The sequence below is a fragment of the Rhinatrema bivittatum genome, chromosome 3 (genome assembly GCF_901001135.1).
Source record: "Rhinatrema bivittatum chromosome 3, aRhiBiv1.1, whole genome shotgun sequence".
NCBI lineage: Eukaryota > Metazoa > Chordata > Amphibia > Gymnophiona > Rhinatrematidae > Rhinatrema > Rhinatrema bivittatum.
The window spans coordinates 229,463,764-229,481,408 of record NC_042617.1 but is presented as its reverse complement, the minus strand read 5'-3'; the positions used below and the strand labels follow the sequence as shown (position 1 = coordinate 229,481,408).

The 17,645-nt window shown below is 44.4% G+C and overlaps 1 protein-coding gene across 1 annotated transcript in view; it reads left to right on the top strand.

Moving 5' to 3' along the window:
* The window catches only part of THBS2 (thrombospondin 2), a gene marked incomplete in the record, with an annotated part of 874,147 nt that overhangs the window by 580,717 nt on the left and 275,785 nt on the right, over nt 1–17,645 (top strand). The window contains 1 exon segment of the mRNA XM_029594286.1: nt 2,018–2,136. Within this exon segment, the coding sequence (XP_029450146.1) occupies nt 2,018–2,136 (119 nt within the window).

The following is a 17,645-nucleotide window of genomic DNA, read 5'->3' as shown; positions in this document are numbered from 1 at the left end:
GGCAAAGACTCTGAACAGGACTCTGAAGACACAGACAGGGCTCTGGAGACATTGAAGACTTGGATAAGATTCAGAAAATTAGGACCACAGGAAACAGGAACTAGGAGTGCAGGAACACGGAGGACCACAAGAAACAGGGACCTAGAGACCACAGGAAACTCTTGTGAAGTCCTGGAACAATGGAAGAAGTGGCTTCTTAAAAGTCTGAAGCAGTGACATCATCAGGAAGGGCTTTTCCTGCAGCAGTTCTTTTAACACATAAGCAGGGCTGCGCACATGCGCCTAACAAAAACACGCCGCATCGGGGATCACCGGCAGCACACTGCATTGAGGATTGCCAGTGGTATTTAAGGGCTGCAACAGTGACCAGCAGCATTTTTCCTGCCATGGAACGGCTGCATGGGTCTGTAGCAATGGCAGCATTCCAGAGTCACAAAGGACAACAGGAAGTATCTCTCCCACCATGGAACACAGCAACTAGGCTCAGGTATCATTGAGGTTTCGTGTTTCAACTTTCAAGGCCATGAAAGGAACAGAGCTGGCGTCTGGCCGACAGTGGGTGAGTGTGGTCGCTCACGGGACTCTCCTGCAAGTGGTATCGCAACACAATCTCTCAGGTTGTCATTATTGTTCTGGACTAATTTCAACAACCATGAGTTCCTCAAAGCAGCAGTTTGAGCATTTAAAAATTAAGATAATGTACTCTTACAAAGCAGGGAAAGGCTATTAAGAATACCTCCAAACAATTCCAGTTAGAATTTCAACAGACAGAAACATTTTTAAGAAATGAACGCTGCATGGAAATGAAGCCAAGGCAAAATCTGGACAAGAAACATCTCTGATAGAACTACACAAAAACTGGTCAGATCTGCAAAACAGATCACTGCAAATGACCTGCTGAAAAGTTTAGCTGCCATTGGTATAATTGTCCACAGTACAGCAGTGCTTACACAAATGTATTCTCCCTGGGAGAGTTGTCAAAAGGAAACCTTTTCTATGATCCCCATCAAAAAAGTCAGCACTTAAAGTATGCAAAAGAAAAGTTGATAAGTCTAAAACGTTTCGCAACACATCTTAGAAGTAAATGTCACACAATCCGTGAAGAAATTAAAACTGAAAAAAGCATGGAAATATCAGCAAGACAACAATCCAAAACATACTGTATCTCTGAATCAACCATGAAGTACTTACAGGAAAATAAGATAAAATTTTTGGAATGGCCTTCATAATTCCCAGACTTGAATATTATTGAAAATTGGTGGGGAGATTATTGAATATTTGTGAGGCGTGTATGCAAGGAAACTAAAAAATATGACTGAGATACAAAAGTTTTGCAAGGAAGAGTGGGAGAAAAATTTCAAAATCAAGAATAGAGTCATAGCTGGCTACAAGAAACATTTGGAAGCTGTTATTTTTACCAACAAAGGTATTACAACGTACCGACTAAAAGGGTGCCCAAACATTTCACATGCCTTATTCATTTTTTTATTATTTCAACCTGTTAAAATCAACAAATAACAATTTAGTATTAAAATTTACAGAAAGATGTCATGTTTAACTTTATCTACAGGTCAGAGAAACACAGAATATTATCTATTAATAACCCAACCTCAACATGGGACCACCTTATTCTATATACACCAAAAAAGTATTAAAGCCATCATACACAGGGTCTAATGCTCAGTGTCCAATGTCGCCAAATCTCCCATTGTTGGAATGTTCCACAGTTCAGTCGATAGAGAAAGACCTAAGCTCCTCTGCATTTATTATGTAGGGACTCTCATAGGGACTATCATATAATGATCATCAGGAAATTGTGCATAATATGACATCAATAAAGTTTTCCTCCTTTCATTATTTGATTGGCAAAAAAAAATGTTATAACAAGTATTTTAATTAGAATTAATTTGTGATGTCTTAATAATTGAAACATAAATCCAAATACAGTGTGCCTATGAAATGTAAATTGTGCTCTATGAACTTAAAGATTTTAAATATTTTGCATTTACAATTTCAGACATTCTTAATGAACTGGATAACTGTCCATATGTTTACAACACTGACCAGCTGGATACAGATAAAGATGGCGTTGGAGATCAATGTGACAATTGTCCTTTGATGCACAACCCCGATCAGGTAGATACAAAAGGAAAATAATTTTCTTCAGCTATATGTCAACCAGTATTCATTACTGATGATTTGTATTTATTAGAGGTAATTTCCATATATGGAGATTGCACATGTAAAATTAACATAAACATGCATGTATGTGTGTATATGCTAATTTATAAACCTTGAGAGTATGTGTGCTTGCAGTGTCACACATAAATGTTAATAGGGAAAAAAGGGATGGTTTAGGAGCAGAGTTCGCAAGTATGTGCACAAGTTGTTATTTTGTAAGCTGTATATGCACATACATTACTAAACTTGTCCATATACTTGTCCATATACTTTTACACTAGTGAATTGACTCATGCAATTGAAATTGCACTTGTCATCTGTAGTTTGATGGTGGGAGGTCTAGGTGAACTGTTGAAAGTCTGGTTGAACTGGTAGAGGTATCAGTGAATTGGTGATTCCAAGTACGTGCGCAAGTAAATATTTTCAGAAGTGAACTATAAGCATACTTTTATAATCTGCTACCACAAATACCTACCACCACATTTATTTCTGAGTTATGCACGTAAAATACACATTGTTTTTTAAAATGGCTAGAACATTGTATATTTTTCTGCATTATAAATATATGCATACTCTGAAACATAAACACATACTTTTGGGGAAAAATAACATTGAACCTGACATTCAAAATGTGAGCAGTGTTTAATAGCCAGATATGTAAGACTTGTCTGGCTATCTAGTGGGCTGCTGAATATCTGGTTATATTCAGCGGCTGCTAGAAAGCCGGATAAGAAACTTGTCCATCTATATTTTACCCGGAGAAAAAGTGGGCGGGTAATGTGCGGATTGGGGCGGCACTACTTGGCTGGATAAGTTACCTGGCTAAGTAGCGATCTTCAACCTTACACAGATAATTTATTTGGCTAAGCTAGACCTGCTCAATAGGAGGTCTAAACAGAGAGATAAGTCTTATCCATCTAAAATGCAATCTATAGGAGAATATTCAGCATCATTGCTGTACTGCTGAATATCCCATCTAAATTAACCGGATATGTCTATCTTGCTGACTCAGATACCTGTCTAACTTTTCAATATCTACCCCACAGTGTTTTCTTAACTGTGCAGCTCCCACCACTCAGTTTATAAAACATTAGCATAAATCTCTGCATACCCATTTAAGCGCAAATGGGGGCAGATTTTTAATCCTACGCGCGCGGGGTACATTTGTGCGTGCTACCCGGCGCGCACAAATATACACCCGATTTTATAACATGCGCGCACTGCTGCGCACATGTTATAAAATCCGGGGTCGGCGCGCACAAGGGGCTGCACCCTTGTGCACCTTGCGCGCGCCGAGCCTTAGGGGAGCCTTGATGGCTTTCCCCGTTTCCTCCAAGGCCGCTCTGAAATCGGAGTGGCCTTGGAGGGAACTTTTTTTTCGCTCCTCCCCCACCTTCCTCTCCCTTCCCCTATCTAACCCACCCCCCAGCCCTACCTAAATCCCCCCCCACCTTATTCTATTTTTTACGTCTGCCTCTTGCTGCTATGCCGGAGGACTCGGGACCACACCCGGACCGGCCCCGGATCGGCGCCATGCCCACGACCCTGCACCCTTCCCACCCCTTTTTCAAAGCCCCGGGACATACACGCGTCCCAGGGCTTGCGCGCGCTGCCGAGCCTATGCAAAATAGGCTTGGCGTGCACAGGGACGGTTTTCGGGGTTACGCGTGTAGCCCTTTGAAAATCTATCTCATGGTGTATTGCAGAAGGTTCTGAAAGTTAGGCTTATTATTGAAAATTATTCAAATAATATCCAGCCAGGGAATGATTGAAATTGAGGGGAGGGGATGTTAATTAATTTACATGTGTTTGTGTAAAAGAAATGTTCAATTTAACTATTGCGGAAGCGCTAGGGAGTGGTCCCGATTCCGGGGAGATTGGTGTGCCCTTGGATCACGGCACGACTGCAGAGAGCTCCGTAGAAGCGCTGAGGTAGGCAAGAAGTGTCCAAGCATGGGCAGAACAGGCTGATCACCGGAGCCCTGACCTCTGCTGAACCTACATGCACCAGGAGAGACCCAGCAATGCAATGCTGGTCTCTTGGGTAGCCCTCCGGCCACTCGATAACCCTTTCACACCTGCCACTTGGGAGTGGGCGATGCGACAGGATGGACAGAGGTCGAGGACAGGTGATGGTACTGGAACTTGGAACAAGACAGGAACTTTAAAATCGACTTGGATTTGATTAAATAGGTTGATAATGAAAAAAGGTGTTCTTGTTTTGGACATACTGGATTAGAGAGTTGTAGTATAAAGAGAACAGGATATCTCTTTTGTACATGGAAACTTGAAGTACAACCTCTTTGCTACTTATTGCTATTAGTTTCTGTTACGATTCTGCTTGTGGGATAGGCCCAAGTAACCTCATCTTGTTCAAGTCTTCAAGCCTTGCTGGTCATTGTTGCAGCCCTTAAATACCACTGGCAATCCTCAATGCAGTGTGCTGCCGGCGATCCCCGATGCGGCGTGTTTTTGTTAGACGCATGTGCGCAGCCCTGCTTATGTGTTAAAAGAACTGCTGCAGGAAAAGCCCTTCCTGATGATGTCACTGCTTCAGACTTTTAAAAGGACCACCCTTGCAAATATCGGGGGTTACATGTGTGGCTAGGCCCTGCGCATGCTGAGCGCATTTTAAAAAGTGCCCAGCTGTCCCGGGACAGTGCACGCTGGCAGCTGGCCAGCGCGAGGAATTTACGTCTGCTCCAGAGGAGCAGTAAGTATAAAAACAATAAAATTGGGGATAGCTAGGGTAGGTTTAGGGATTGGGGAGGAGAGGAGAAGAGAAGAGGGAGGAAGACTAGGGTTAGGGTTAGGAAAGTTCCCTCCCAGTCCGCTCCTTAATTGGAGCGGACTGGGAGGAAACTGGGAATGTGCCGATCGTGTCGCTGTGTGTATTTTTCTAAAATTCCCTGTGCACGCCGGGAACCATGCGTGCAAGGATGCCTGCATGCACCTTTTAAAATCAACCCCATTATTTTTTTTAGAAAAATATTGCTTCCTTATCTAATAGGTCATTTTTTATTAGCTGTTTACAAATTAGGTTTCTTAAAATTATGTTGGTCAAATAAAGCAGGTAAAAAGATATCCATTTTGGTTTGTAATAATCATTATTCTCTAGCCAATATTTCATAATGCTCTTAATATTACTTGTGTATTTGTATTTAGCTCCATGTCAATTTGTAAGAAGGTTCACTGAGTTCACATTAGACAAGTATGTTACTTAATTTTACAGAAGCAAATCACTAGATAAAATATGATGTCTAAGAGATCAACACCCCAAATTGGGACCTAGACATGGGGAGTGTAATTTTCAAACATTCTGCATAAGGTGATTAGCAAAAATGTTTTTTGTTACACACATTTTCAAATCACACTTCCATTTCTTCTTGCTATACCAGTCCAGATAAGTTTCCCTAGAAGCAGGTGGAAGCAGAGCACACAGTTTTCCTTTGTGTCATCATTGCCACTACTCATCTCATTGCCACTTCTTAGGGATGGTGCAGTACAGGGAAAAGAACAGTATACTTTGCATCCAGTAAATTGTAGGATGTTCTGTGGTGCAGTAGGATTTCTCACTGGACCTGCTTCCTTTTTTTGAGATTATGAACCAAATCTTGTTCCCAATGTTTGGAATGCAAGGCACATGGGTTGCCCAGAGTAGTGAGCCCATGCTATGAGAATTCCAGCCCCAGAGGGGTTTAAGTAGAGCCCAGGAAGATGATATTGGCAGATTAAAAAAAAAAACCAATAAAAGAAAATATTTATGGTCTGTAGTAGATCGTTTAAAACTCTGCCTCCCTCCCACTATCTCCTCCCCCCCCCACCCCAACCTCCTGGCTTCTGTGTAAAGCCTCTGGGTAAAGTTTGTTTAAAAAAATGACACATTGAGAAGATCTGTGCTTGGAGTAGCTGAGAAGAAGCTGACTTACTGCTGGTAAGTGCCTTCAGGGGAGAGGATTTTTAATTAGCCAGGTTTCTGTCTGTCACAGATAGAATATGAGCCCTTGGCTGTTGCCAGGTTGGCACTACATGGCTCACAATGGCATGGATCAGGTCCTAACATGCAGTGGCAGATACACCCATGGCTAGGTCCAGGGGAGGGCACAAAGTCTTCATCTGTACTAGCCCCCCTCCTCCACAGGTTGAGCCCTTGAGTTTTGGGGGCCAGAAGGACTTAGGGCGAAGTAGTCCTAAAGAACTCAGGGTCTAGGCAACACTCTGGGTATGCAGCTGGAAGCATTTGTCAAGGTCCAGGCTATGGTCAGGGCAGGTGGCAGGAAGAAGTGTTGAGGTCCAGGCAATGGTCAGAGCAGAGGAATCAGGCCAGAGAGGACAGGAAATGCAATAAAATGAGACACAGAGCAGTAGGGATGTGCAGACAAAATGTTTGCGTTGATAAGTTGAAGTTGAGGGTCGATTTCGTTCAATATGGACGTATGGAGAATTCCATAAGTTGAGGGTCTGTCCATACATTCACCGGTTCCCTAAATAAAAATTTAAACCCCTCACCCTCCTTAATCCCCCCCCAAGACTTACCAAAACTCCCTGGTGGTCCAGCGGGGAGTCAGGAAGCCATCCCTGTATTCCTTTGCGAGGAGCACGTGACGTCGGCGTCACGTCGGAGTGACGCGTACGTCACGTGCTTCTCCGCGCCTCCATTCCCGCTGGACCACCAGGGAGTTTTGGTAAGTCTTGGGGGGGTCAGGAGGGTGGGAGGTTTAAGTGTTTATTTAGGTTCAACGTATTCAACATAGCTATGTTGAATAAGTTGAAAATCGCGATGCGTTGCGCATCATCACTTTTTTAAGTTTAAAAAAAAAAAAAGTTGCGTTTTACATATGCGTTCAAAACGAATGCACACCCCTACAGAGCAGGAGGACATAGACAGGGCCTGGAATACAGGGCAGGACACACAGGAAGCAATAGGACAGACAGAAAATATGGGACAGGGCAGAGAGAGACAGGACACCAGGAACAAGGCAAGGCAAAACTGGATACAGGAATGCAGTAGCAACTCGCATCAACGAAGGACACAGGAAGACCTGTTGCTGAAGTGCCGACTGAGTGCAGCGACAGCATTTAAATGTGACAGGTCAGTGACATTATCGAGGAGGGCTGAAGATGCCTTCCCACCACTGGACCTTAAATGGCGTAGAGATGTGCGCCCGTGCATCTAAGATGAATTTAAACTGCCAAGTTGGCAAGTGTCTGTGGTCTACAGGAGCTGGGATGGCTACGATATAGGGGTACCAGCTGTTGTTTCTAAGAAGCACCAATGCAATGGAGAAGATGGGCCATGACTAACTTTATGAAAGTTGCAGTTGCAAGTGCGCTGCTAGTACCTTGAGGCCCTCTTTGTTCTCTGTGCATTTGTAGTGCCTTGGGGGTTCAAAGTTCTGATGTCCTTGTCTTGGATGCCTTAGATGTATCTGCCTTCAGATGTCTTTGTCCTTCGATGTCTCAGATGTCCTGTCTTCAGATGACCTCGCCGTCTAGTCTTCAGATGTTCCACTTTTTGGTGTCCACTATTTCCGGCTCCTCTCTTTGAAGCCTTGTCCTCCGATGTTTTGGGCTCTGGCTTCGCCTAGCCTCCAGTGGATTGTGCTGTCAGTGGACCTGCCTGAGGGCCCGCCGTGCCACTGAAGCCTCCTCTCTGGCTGTATGAGTTAGCGTGCTATCCGGATTCCACTCCATCCTGAGTTTTACCTTTCTGTCGTCTTTCCACTCATCAAGAGTCCTCGTCTTGCCTCAGCCCTGCCTCAGTCCTGCCTCAGTCTAGCCACAGCCTTGCCTTAGTCTTGCCTCAGCCTTGCCTCAGCCCTGCCTTAGCCTTACCTTCTTGCCTCATGTTTTTGCCCAACCATGTTTCCATGTACCTTTGTCTGACCGTGTCTTCAAGCATCATCGCCTGACCATGTCTTCAGAGTCTTCGTCTTGTTCCAGTACCATCACCTGTCCTTGACCTCTGTCCATCCTGATGTAGTTGCCATTCCCTTACGGGATGGTCCGAAAGGGCTGTCGAGTGGCTGGAGAGCTACCCCAGAGACCAGCATTGCATTGTTGGGTCTCTTCTAATGCGTTCAGGTTCGGCAGAGGTCAGAGTCCCTGGTCTTCAGCCTGTCCACCTGAGCTTGGACACGTCTTACCTGCCTCGGCGCTTCTATGGAGCTCTCTGCGTTCGCCGTGGTCCAAGGGCACACCAACCTATCTGGATTTGGGACTGCTCCCGCAACAGATCGCGAAGACCATGTGTCCGGTGAGCGTGTCCCTATACTTTGGACTTTCATGAACTTTTGTTTCCAGGAATTTTTTTTTTTTTGCTGAACATTTTTTCCAAGATTTCTGTGTCTTGCCTACAACCCGCAGGAGGTACCTGCCATCTTCGTTCTTCCCACTGTGATGTCGGCTCCTCTTCCTAGGTTCCATACGACCTGCAGGAGATGCCTGCGCCCAGGTTTCCACATCCAGTGCCAAGTTTATTTTTATTGCCAAGTATCACTGAGCTTTACTTTGGGACTGTGTTCTCTCGCTGTAGCCTTGAGTACTTCACCTCTTCACCTCTGCCAATGGAACTCCATCTCCAGTTCGTCAACCCTCTAAGTCTCAGGAAAGCAGACTTGAGGAGGGGGTCCTTTGAGGAGGGGAATGCTGTTACGATTCTGCTCACGGGCCTAGCCACGAGCAGCCTCTTACCTCCTTGCTGCCAGCTGCCCCTGTTGCGTCCGTCGGTCGCAGACAGCTGCAACCGCTGTGCCGTACCTCTTTTTCTCCTCTTTCACTCTCCTTGGGCAAAAAGGCTGCCTCCGGTGCCGAGTGCCGTGGGTCTTGACGTTTCCAAACCAGCATGGACGTCCCCATCCACCATGCTCACTCCCATGGCCTCCTAGGGCGCGAGCGCACACATCTCCTATGCTCAAATACACGACATGGCGGGAACCTCGGGGGCGGCCCCACCGCATGACGTCAGTACCTCCAGGTATATCTAGCCTCTGCTTCCGCTACCACCTTGAGTTAGCAAGGACTTCAGTTTTAGCTACTCTGACCGCTCTAAGCTGCACGCTTAGACGTTGCTTCGACTCCAAGGGCCTCGCTCCTGTAGAAGCTCTAGATACCCGCTCCTTGGGGGTCTTTCGCTTCCAACTACCCTTCGGGGTTCTCTCTAACTAAGACAACCGCTCCTCAGGGGTCTTTCTCTCTCTCCTACATTTCAAGATATCGGACCATCGGGTACTCGCTCCTTGAGGGCCTATCAGCCATTATATCCTGCACCACGGACCTCCGGTCCCAATTTTCCACCTTAAGAAAGACGCATCATTCCTGTGAGTACCTCTATGATCTGGTGCTCCAGCTCCACCTACCAGCAGCGACGTTACCTGCACTGCAGGCTTCTTCCTATCATTAACATCTGGGTGAGACTTCACTTCTGAGCCTGTTGAACGGACTGGCACTTCTTGGATCAGTGCCTTACCTTCCTGCTACCACCATCTATCTATAAGCAGTAAAATATAGCCTCTATCCATACTGTGTATGCTATCTGAGTTTAGCCAATCGCAGTGGTTCCCCACGGAGCCCCTCCCCATGGGCTGAGTCATCTCCATTGCGATCAAGAGTCCACAATACCTCAAACACAACAGTCCCGATGCCGCCTCTGGGGCCGGGAGGCCACCGACGCTGATCCTCCATTCCATGCGGCCTGGAGGCCACCAACTCTGACACTTCTCTTTTGTGGCTCGGAGCTGCCGCCATTTTGCCTTGCAACAACCCCCTCCTCTCTCCCTACTAATCCAGGACAATCTCAGGCCATCTGGAAATCAAAATTTCCAAGGTATGGACAAAAGAGGATATTTTTTATTCTTATTAGTTTTCATTATTGGGTGATATTTGATGTATCACCTGTTTTTAAATATTTTATTGACTTTTGGAAATGGATAGAAATATGAGTTTTTATTCATCAGCTGTTTTGAAATATAATTTTATTACTATGGTTTTAGTATTATGATTTCTATTTCTTGTTTTAAATTTTTGATGTTCTATGATGAATAGTGGTATTTCTGTTTTTCTATAGTTGCACTGCATGCAGTCTAGCTTGTTGTGGTTTCCAGTTCAGTTTTTGTCTGCATGTTTCTATTTATAATTTATAGTCTCCCTGCTAGGAATTTGGTGATGGTCTGTGTGTGTTCAGCATTTGTGAACAAGGTGAAGTGCTCTGCTAGCTTATAGTTTTTGTGTGGGGATCTATAACATCCTGGTTTATTCTGTTTTCCTAATAGGAGGTGTATTGGTGTTTAGGGCCTGGTGTATTATTTGCAATGTTGTCTTTTCATAGGTAGGCTTGAATGCTGGTAGTTAGTGCTGTTTTTATATGGGGTGTGTGGCATATTTTAATTGTAATTCAGTTTACTTGTGACTTTCTGAGGGCGAAGCCTACTCCTAACATCTGCTACCATAGGCCTAAAACCATACTGGTTTCAAGTGCCTTTTTTTTTGTACTTGGTTTGCAGGGTTTTCTAGTTAGCGCCACAGCAATGTATAAATATAATATAAATGTTGTTATAAGTGATACTTTTACCTCAGAATGTCCTTTTTCATGTAAAATCCGAATAATCTTTAATTGTGTGTGGGAGGGCATAGAAACATAGAAATGACGGCAGAAGAAGACCAAACGGCCCATCCAGACTGCCCAGCAAACTTTCACACTTATTTTTTTCTCATGCTTATCTGTTACTCTTCTCCCTTAGTAACTTTTTCGTTCTATTTCACTTCCACCCCCCCACAATTGCTGTAGAGCAGAGCTTTCCAAACTTTTCATGTTGGTGACACACTTTTTAGACAAACATAATTTCGGGACACAGTAATTCAGTCTACTAGCAAACCAGAGGTTAAAGGTTAAACGAACGAAATGTATTTCGACAATTTACATATGTTTCCTTAAATATATACATAATAAAATGTTTCACGACACAACCTATCTTGTGAAAACTTTTCATTTATATTAAAAATATATAATATTCCAAGATTAATATTATTGTTTTAATTTATGAATAACAATAATAAAACAAAGTTATTGTGTTATTCAATTTACCTCTTTAATGAGATATATGAGCTTGATGGGATGAACACAGCTTTTGAATATTTGGTGTTAATAAAGTCCAAAGGGTCTTCTGCGTAATTTTAAAAAGCTGGCCAGTTTCACACTATAAAATTATTGATAGCCTCATTCAACTAATTATTTATGGCTATGAGAGTGAAGTCTGGAATTTATAGGAAGGGACAGAATGTCAATATAAATCCTGCACCTCCAGTTCTGTAACTCTGTGCATCCACTGAAATTCCCCCAAACAATGGAGCTTGGATGTTTCCCTTACAGCTCATCATACTAAAAGATATTTTCAAATGCTGGTGTCACCTCACAGTAACAGCAGCACAAACACATTCCACTGCCAGGCACATTGTGAACTAAAATAAAACCTCGCAAAAAAGACACTCAAAATCTATACTGCAATCCCATTGTAACATAACAGTAATAACACCAAGGACTCAAAAAACAATAACCCTACCTGTGAAAAAGCAAGGGTAAATATTACACTGTGTCCTAGAATACCAATACACCACCTACTGAGGAAACAAAACAAACCAGATTGCTATAGATCCCTATGCTAGCAGAATCTCTCATAATGGTCACACACACAGAGCAGAGACATACCCTCACCAAATACAGAATACAAAATAAAGGAGTACAAATTAGACAAAAACTGAAATGGAAACCCCAAGAAGCCAGACTCTGTGTATTAACAATGGAAAAACAGAACCACCATTCCTCATAAAACAAATAAAATCAAGAAACATAAAGCATCAGTTATAATAGTAAAACCATACTAATAAAAGAATATTTTAAAACTACTGATAAATAGAATCTATTAATTAAAATCATATACATTTTTTACAATTTCCCAAACACCAATAAAATATTTCAAAACAGCACATATATCAAATAACACCCAATAATTAAAACTAATAAGGATTTTAAAAGGCCCCTGCTGTCCATACGTGGGAGCTCTTGATTTCCAGTCACTCTGATATTGTCCAGGATTAGGAGGTTATCCTCTCTCACACAGACTCACATGTCCATTCTCTCTCACACATACACTGTCACATACATACACATTCATGCTCTTATACCCACCATAACCTCTCGCTCTCACAGACACTGACACACTCTCAGGCTCTAAGACACTCTCTCCCCCTCCACACACACACACCCCACACAAACTCTTACTCCCCTGGATTTTCTCATACACACTCTCTCTGGCTCCCTCACATACACACAAACACACACACCCAGGCAAGTTCCCAATCATTCTCACAGAAACACACACGCAAACATACACACCCAGGCAAGTTCCCAATCATTCTCACACAAACACACACACCCAGGCAAGCTCCAAGTCATTCTCACGCACTGAAACTGACCCCCAGGCAGGCTCCCATTCATTTTCACACCACTCCCTCACCATCCCCCAGGCATGCACACATTCATTCTCACACACACACATACACCACACACAGGCAGGCACCTATTCTCACACATACAAACCCCAGGAAGACACCCATACATTCTCATACACAGACACACCCTCAGGCAGGCACCCATGCATTCGCACACATACACCCCCAGGCAGACTCCCATTCATACACATGCACACACTAAAGGCAGACCACCTCTCTTTCTTTTGCCAGCAACCTCGGAGCCTCTCTCATTCCTCTGCTGCCACTGACACTGATGCCGCATGGTTATTGGGGAGGTGCTGATTGCTGCTATTGGCACTGAAGCCCATTCTGCTGCCTCCTCTGTGCAGGCCATGTGTGTTTCCACTTCCTCCATATTGATCTCGTACATTGTGAGATCTACATAGAAGAAAGTGCTACTCTTGCACATTACCAAAGATTACATGTGCCAATCAGTAAAAAGTAATGTATTTCTTTTTTTTTACCTTTGCTGTCTGATCTTAGTTTTCTAATCAGTTGGTCACAGGCTTTTTTGTTCCACCTCCCCTTTCTTATTTTTTTGCCAATTCCTTTCATATTGTCTTTTTTCTATTTCTTTTCTCTCCATCTATCTTCTTCCCTCAAACATTCAGTCAGGTTCTCATTCTCACATGCTTTCTCTCTCTCTCACACACACACAGGCTCTCACTGTCACATGCTCTCTCTCATACAATCATTCATACAGTCTCTCTCTTGCACATGCTGTCTGACTCTCACACACCCAGGCTCTCTCTCACTCCCACATGCTGTCTTGCTCAAGCACAGGCTCTCACTATCACATGCTGTCTCTCTCACACACATACAGGTTCTCACATGCTGTCTCTGCAAACATTCAGGTCCTCACTCCCACACCCAATCTCTCAACTCACCTCATACATGCACACAATCTCTCACGCACCTCATACAGGATACAATCTCTCACGCACCTCATACAGGATACAATCTCTCAACTCACCTCATACATGCACACAATCTCTCACGCACCTCATACAGGATACAGTTCAAAAGCAGCATGATGATGCATAAGGCCCTTCATAGCATATCCCCACTCAACTTAACCTTCAAGCTGCAACTACATACTTCCGATAAACCAACTAGAAGAGCATACCAAAACAGATTGATTACCCAACCCGCAAAATCCTCCCTGAGAAAACGCGCTCTATCAACGGCGGGCCCGTCCCTCTGGAATTCCCTTCCACCAGACCTCCGCCTTGAGCCGTGCCATTCTACTTTTAAGGCAAAACTAAAGACTTGGCTCTTCCTGCAAGCATTCCCAGAGAGCTAAGATCCAAAACTAAACAATCCCTGTCCTTTTGTTCTAATGTATTTATCCTTATGCTTTATTTATCCAAGATTATAAATTGCCTTATTTATATGTTTATAGTTGAACCAGCTAGTTTGTTTTTTTCTTTTTACTTAGACCAAATTTTTCTGTTTTCTGTTCCAAGATTTGTTCCATGTAAACTGCCACCCGGCAGTAGTTATTACTGTTAATTGTGAACCGGAGTGATATGTATTGTATACAGGAACTCCGGTATATAAAAAACCATAAATAAATAAATAAATAAATACACGCACACAATCTCTCAACTCACCTCATACACGCACACAATCTCTCAACTCACCTCATACACACACTCTATGGGCCCTCAGCCTCTCTTACCTCTGGGCCTCCTCTTCACGGGTCGCTGCAGGACGGGCTCTGCAGCGGCCCTGATCTTCTCGGGCCGATCACGGTGGCGGCAGCCCTGATCTTTTCGGACCAATCCGCGGTGGGGCCCTGATCTTTTCGGACCGATCCGCGGTGGGGGCCCTGCTACCAGGCCTACTCCTCTTCTTGCACGCTGCAACAACGCTGCTCCTCTTCTGCATGCGGCTGTTGCTCCTCCCCCTTTCTGCCCGTGCGGCTCCGGCAACATTTTTCTTCCAGGGCCGCGTGGGCAGGAAGGAGGAGGAGCACCTGCACGTTTCGACGTGACCTTGTTCTTCAGGCCGTGGTGACGTGAGCTCCACCACGGCCCTGCCGATCTTCCTGCTGTGCATTTACGGCACAGCACAGCGATATTTCACTGCTCAGCCGCCAGTGGGATGAGGTCCACCGGTGGCCGCATTGGCTCCCACTTGCTGGTGTGTCATGTGCACCGGACTTGCGCGACACACCGGCACACTGCAGGTGACACACTAAAGTGTCGTGACACACACTTTGGAAAGCTTTGCTGTAGAGAGTAGTGCTGGAGCTGCATCTAAGTGAAGTATCTAGCTTAATTAGTTAGGGGTAGTAACTGCCGCAATAAGCAAGCTACTCCCAATCTTATTTGTTTACCCAGCCTGTGCAATTCAGTCCTTGTTGGTTGTCTGAGTATAATTCCACTTTACTTCATTCCCCCCTGCCGTTGAAGCAGTGAGCTGCCCTGAATATGTATTCCAAGTGAAGTATCATGCTTAATTGATTCAGGGTAGTAACTGCCGTAACAAGCAAGCTACACCCATGCTTATTTGCTTATCCAGATTATGTAATACAGTCCTTGTTGGTTGTTGTCTGAATATAAATCATCTTTTCCTCATCCCCCCTGCCGTTGAAGCAGTGAGCTATGCTGGATATTCAGTGAAAGTGAAGTATCAGGCATTATTTGGTTTGGGGTAGTAACCGCCGTAACAAGCAAGCTACTCCCCTCTTTTTTGTGAATGCAAATCCTATTTTCCACATTTCCTCTTGCCGTTGAAGCATAGAGCAATGTTGGAGTCGCATTAACCGTGTGTATGTTTATTGAATAAAGGTATTATCTCCAGGTAATAGTCGTCATTCCCGCAAGCCACCCCAATACCTCTTCTCTTCATTCACATCGTCTAGACTTTATGGATCCACAATTTTTATCCCACGCCCCTTTGAAATCCTTCACAGTTTTAGTCTTCACCACTTCCTCTGGAAGGGCATTCCAGGCATCCACCACCCTCTCCATGAAGAAATACTTCCTGACATTGGTTCTGAATCTTCCTCCCTGGAGCTTCAAATCGTGACCCCTGGTTCTGCTGATTTTTTTCTTATGGTAAAGGTTTGTCATTGCCTTTGGATCATTAAAACCTTTCAAGTATCTGAAAGTCTGTATCATATCACCTCTGCTCCTCCTTTCCTCCAGGGTGTACATATTTAGATTCTTCAATCTCTCCTCGTACGTCATCCGATGAAGATCCTCCACCTTCCTTGTCGCCCTTCTCTGTACCGCTTCCATCTTGTCTTTGTCTTTTTGTAGATACGGTCTCCAGAACTGAACACAGTACTCCAGGTGAGGCCTCACCAAGGACCTGTACAAGGGAATAATCACTTCCCTTTTCTTACTCGATATTCCTCTCTCTATGCAGCCCAGCATTCTTCTGGCTTTTGCTATCGCCTTGTCGCATTGTTTCACAGACTTCATATCATTAGACACTATCACCCCAAGGTCCCTCTCCTGCTCCGTGCACATCAGCCTTTCCCCCCCCACCTCGAATACAGTTCATTCGGATTTCCACTCCCCATATGCATGACTTTGCACTTCTTGGCTTTGAATCTCAGCTGCCATATCTTCGACCACTCTTCCAGTTTCCTTAGATCCCATCTCATTCTCTCTACTCCTTCCGGCGTGTCCACTCTGTTGCAGATCTTAGTGTCATCCACAAAAAGACAAACCTTACCTTCTATCCCGTCCGCAATGTCACTCACAAAGATATTGAACAGGACCGGTCCCAACACCGATCCTTGCGGTACACCACTTAAAACCGCTCTCTCTTCAGAGAAGGTTCCATTTACCATCACACATTGTCTTCTGTCCGTCAACCAATTTGCAATCCAGGTCACCACCTTGGCACTCACTCCTAAGCTTCTCGTTTTATTCACCAGTCTCCTGTGCGGAACCGTATCAAAAGCTTTGCTGAAATCCAAGTATATGACATCGAGCGCTCTTCCTTGATCCAATTCCTTGGTTACCCAGTCAAAAAAGTCGATCAGATTTGTCTGACAGGATCTTCCCCTGGTGAATCCATGTTGCCTCTGGTCCATCAATTCTCCGGACTGTAGATAGTTCACTATTCTCTCTTTCAGCAGAGACTCCATTACTTTTCCCACCACCAAAGTGAGGCTAACCGGTCTGTAGTTGCCAGCCTCCTCCCTGTTCTCACTCTTGTGAAGCGGGACCACCACTGCTCTTCTCCAATCTCTCAGCACCACTCCCGTTTCTAGGGATCTATTGAACAGGTCACACAGCGGACCGGCCAGAACATCTCTGAGCTCCCTCAATATCCTTGGATGAATCCCATCAGGCCCCATGGCTTTGTCCACTTTCAGGTTCTTTAGCTCTTCCCACACATTTTCTACTGTAAAAGGATTTTCATCTATTCCACTTCCCTCCAGTTTTTTGTTGTGTAGTGATGGTCCTTCTCCAGGGTCTTCTTTAGTGAACACAGAGCTGAAGTATTCGTTTAATATTTCTGCCATTTCTTCGTCTGTCTCCACACATTGATCATTACCACCTTTCAATTTCACTATACCACTTTGGACCTTTCTCTTTTCGCTGATGTATCTGAAAAATGTTTTGTCACCATTTTTTATCTCCTTGGCAATCCTAGCTGAAAATTAATCCTAGCTGAAATTAATCCGAGATTTGAGCAGGTGGAAGGGCGGGTTAGCCTCTTGGAGGATGACAACCTGGCCTTAACTTCCAAAATACAAGCACTTGAAAAACAAGTGGCAGCTCACACATCCAAACTAGACGATCTGGAAAACAGAGCAAGGAGATGTACCATCCGCCTCCTGGGTTTACCAGAAACGTTACTGGAAAGGAATCTGGGCTCCTTTTTAGAATCTTGGTTACCGGAAGCGCTACACATCCCGGAGATAGCACTGACTTTTCGCATTGAAAGGGCGCACAGACTGGGTCAGAGAA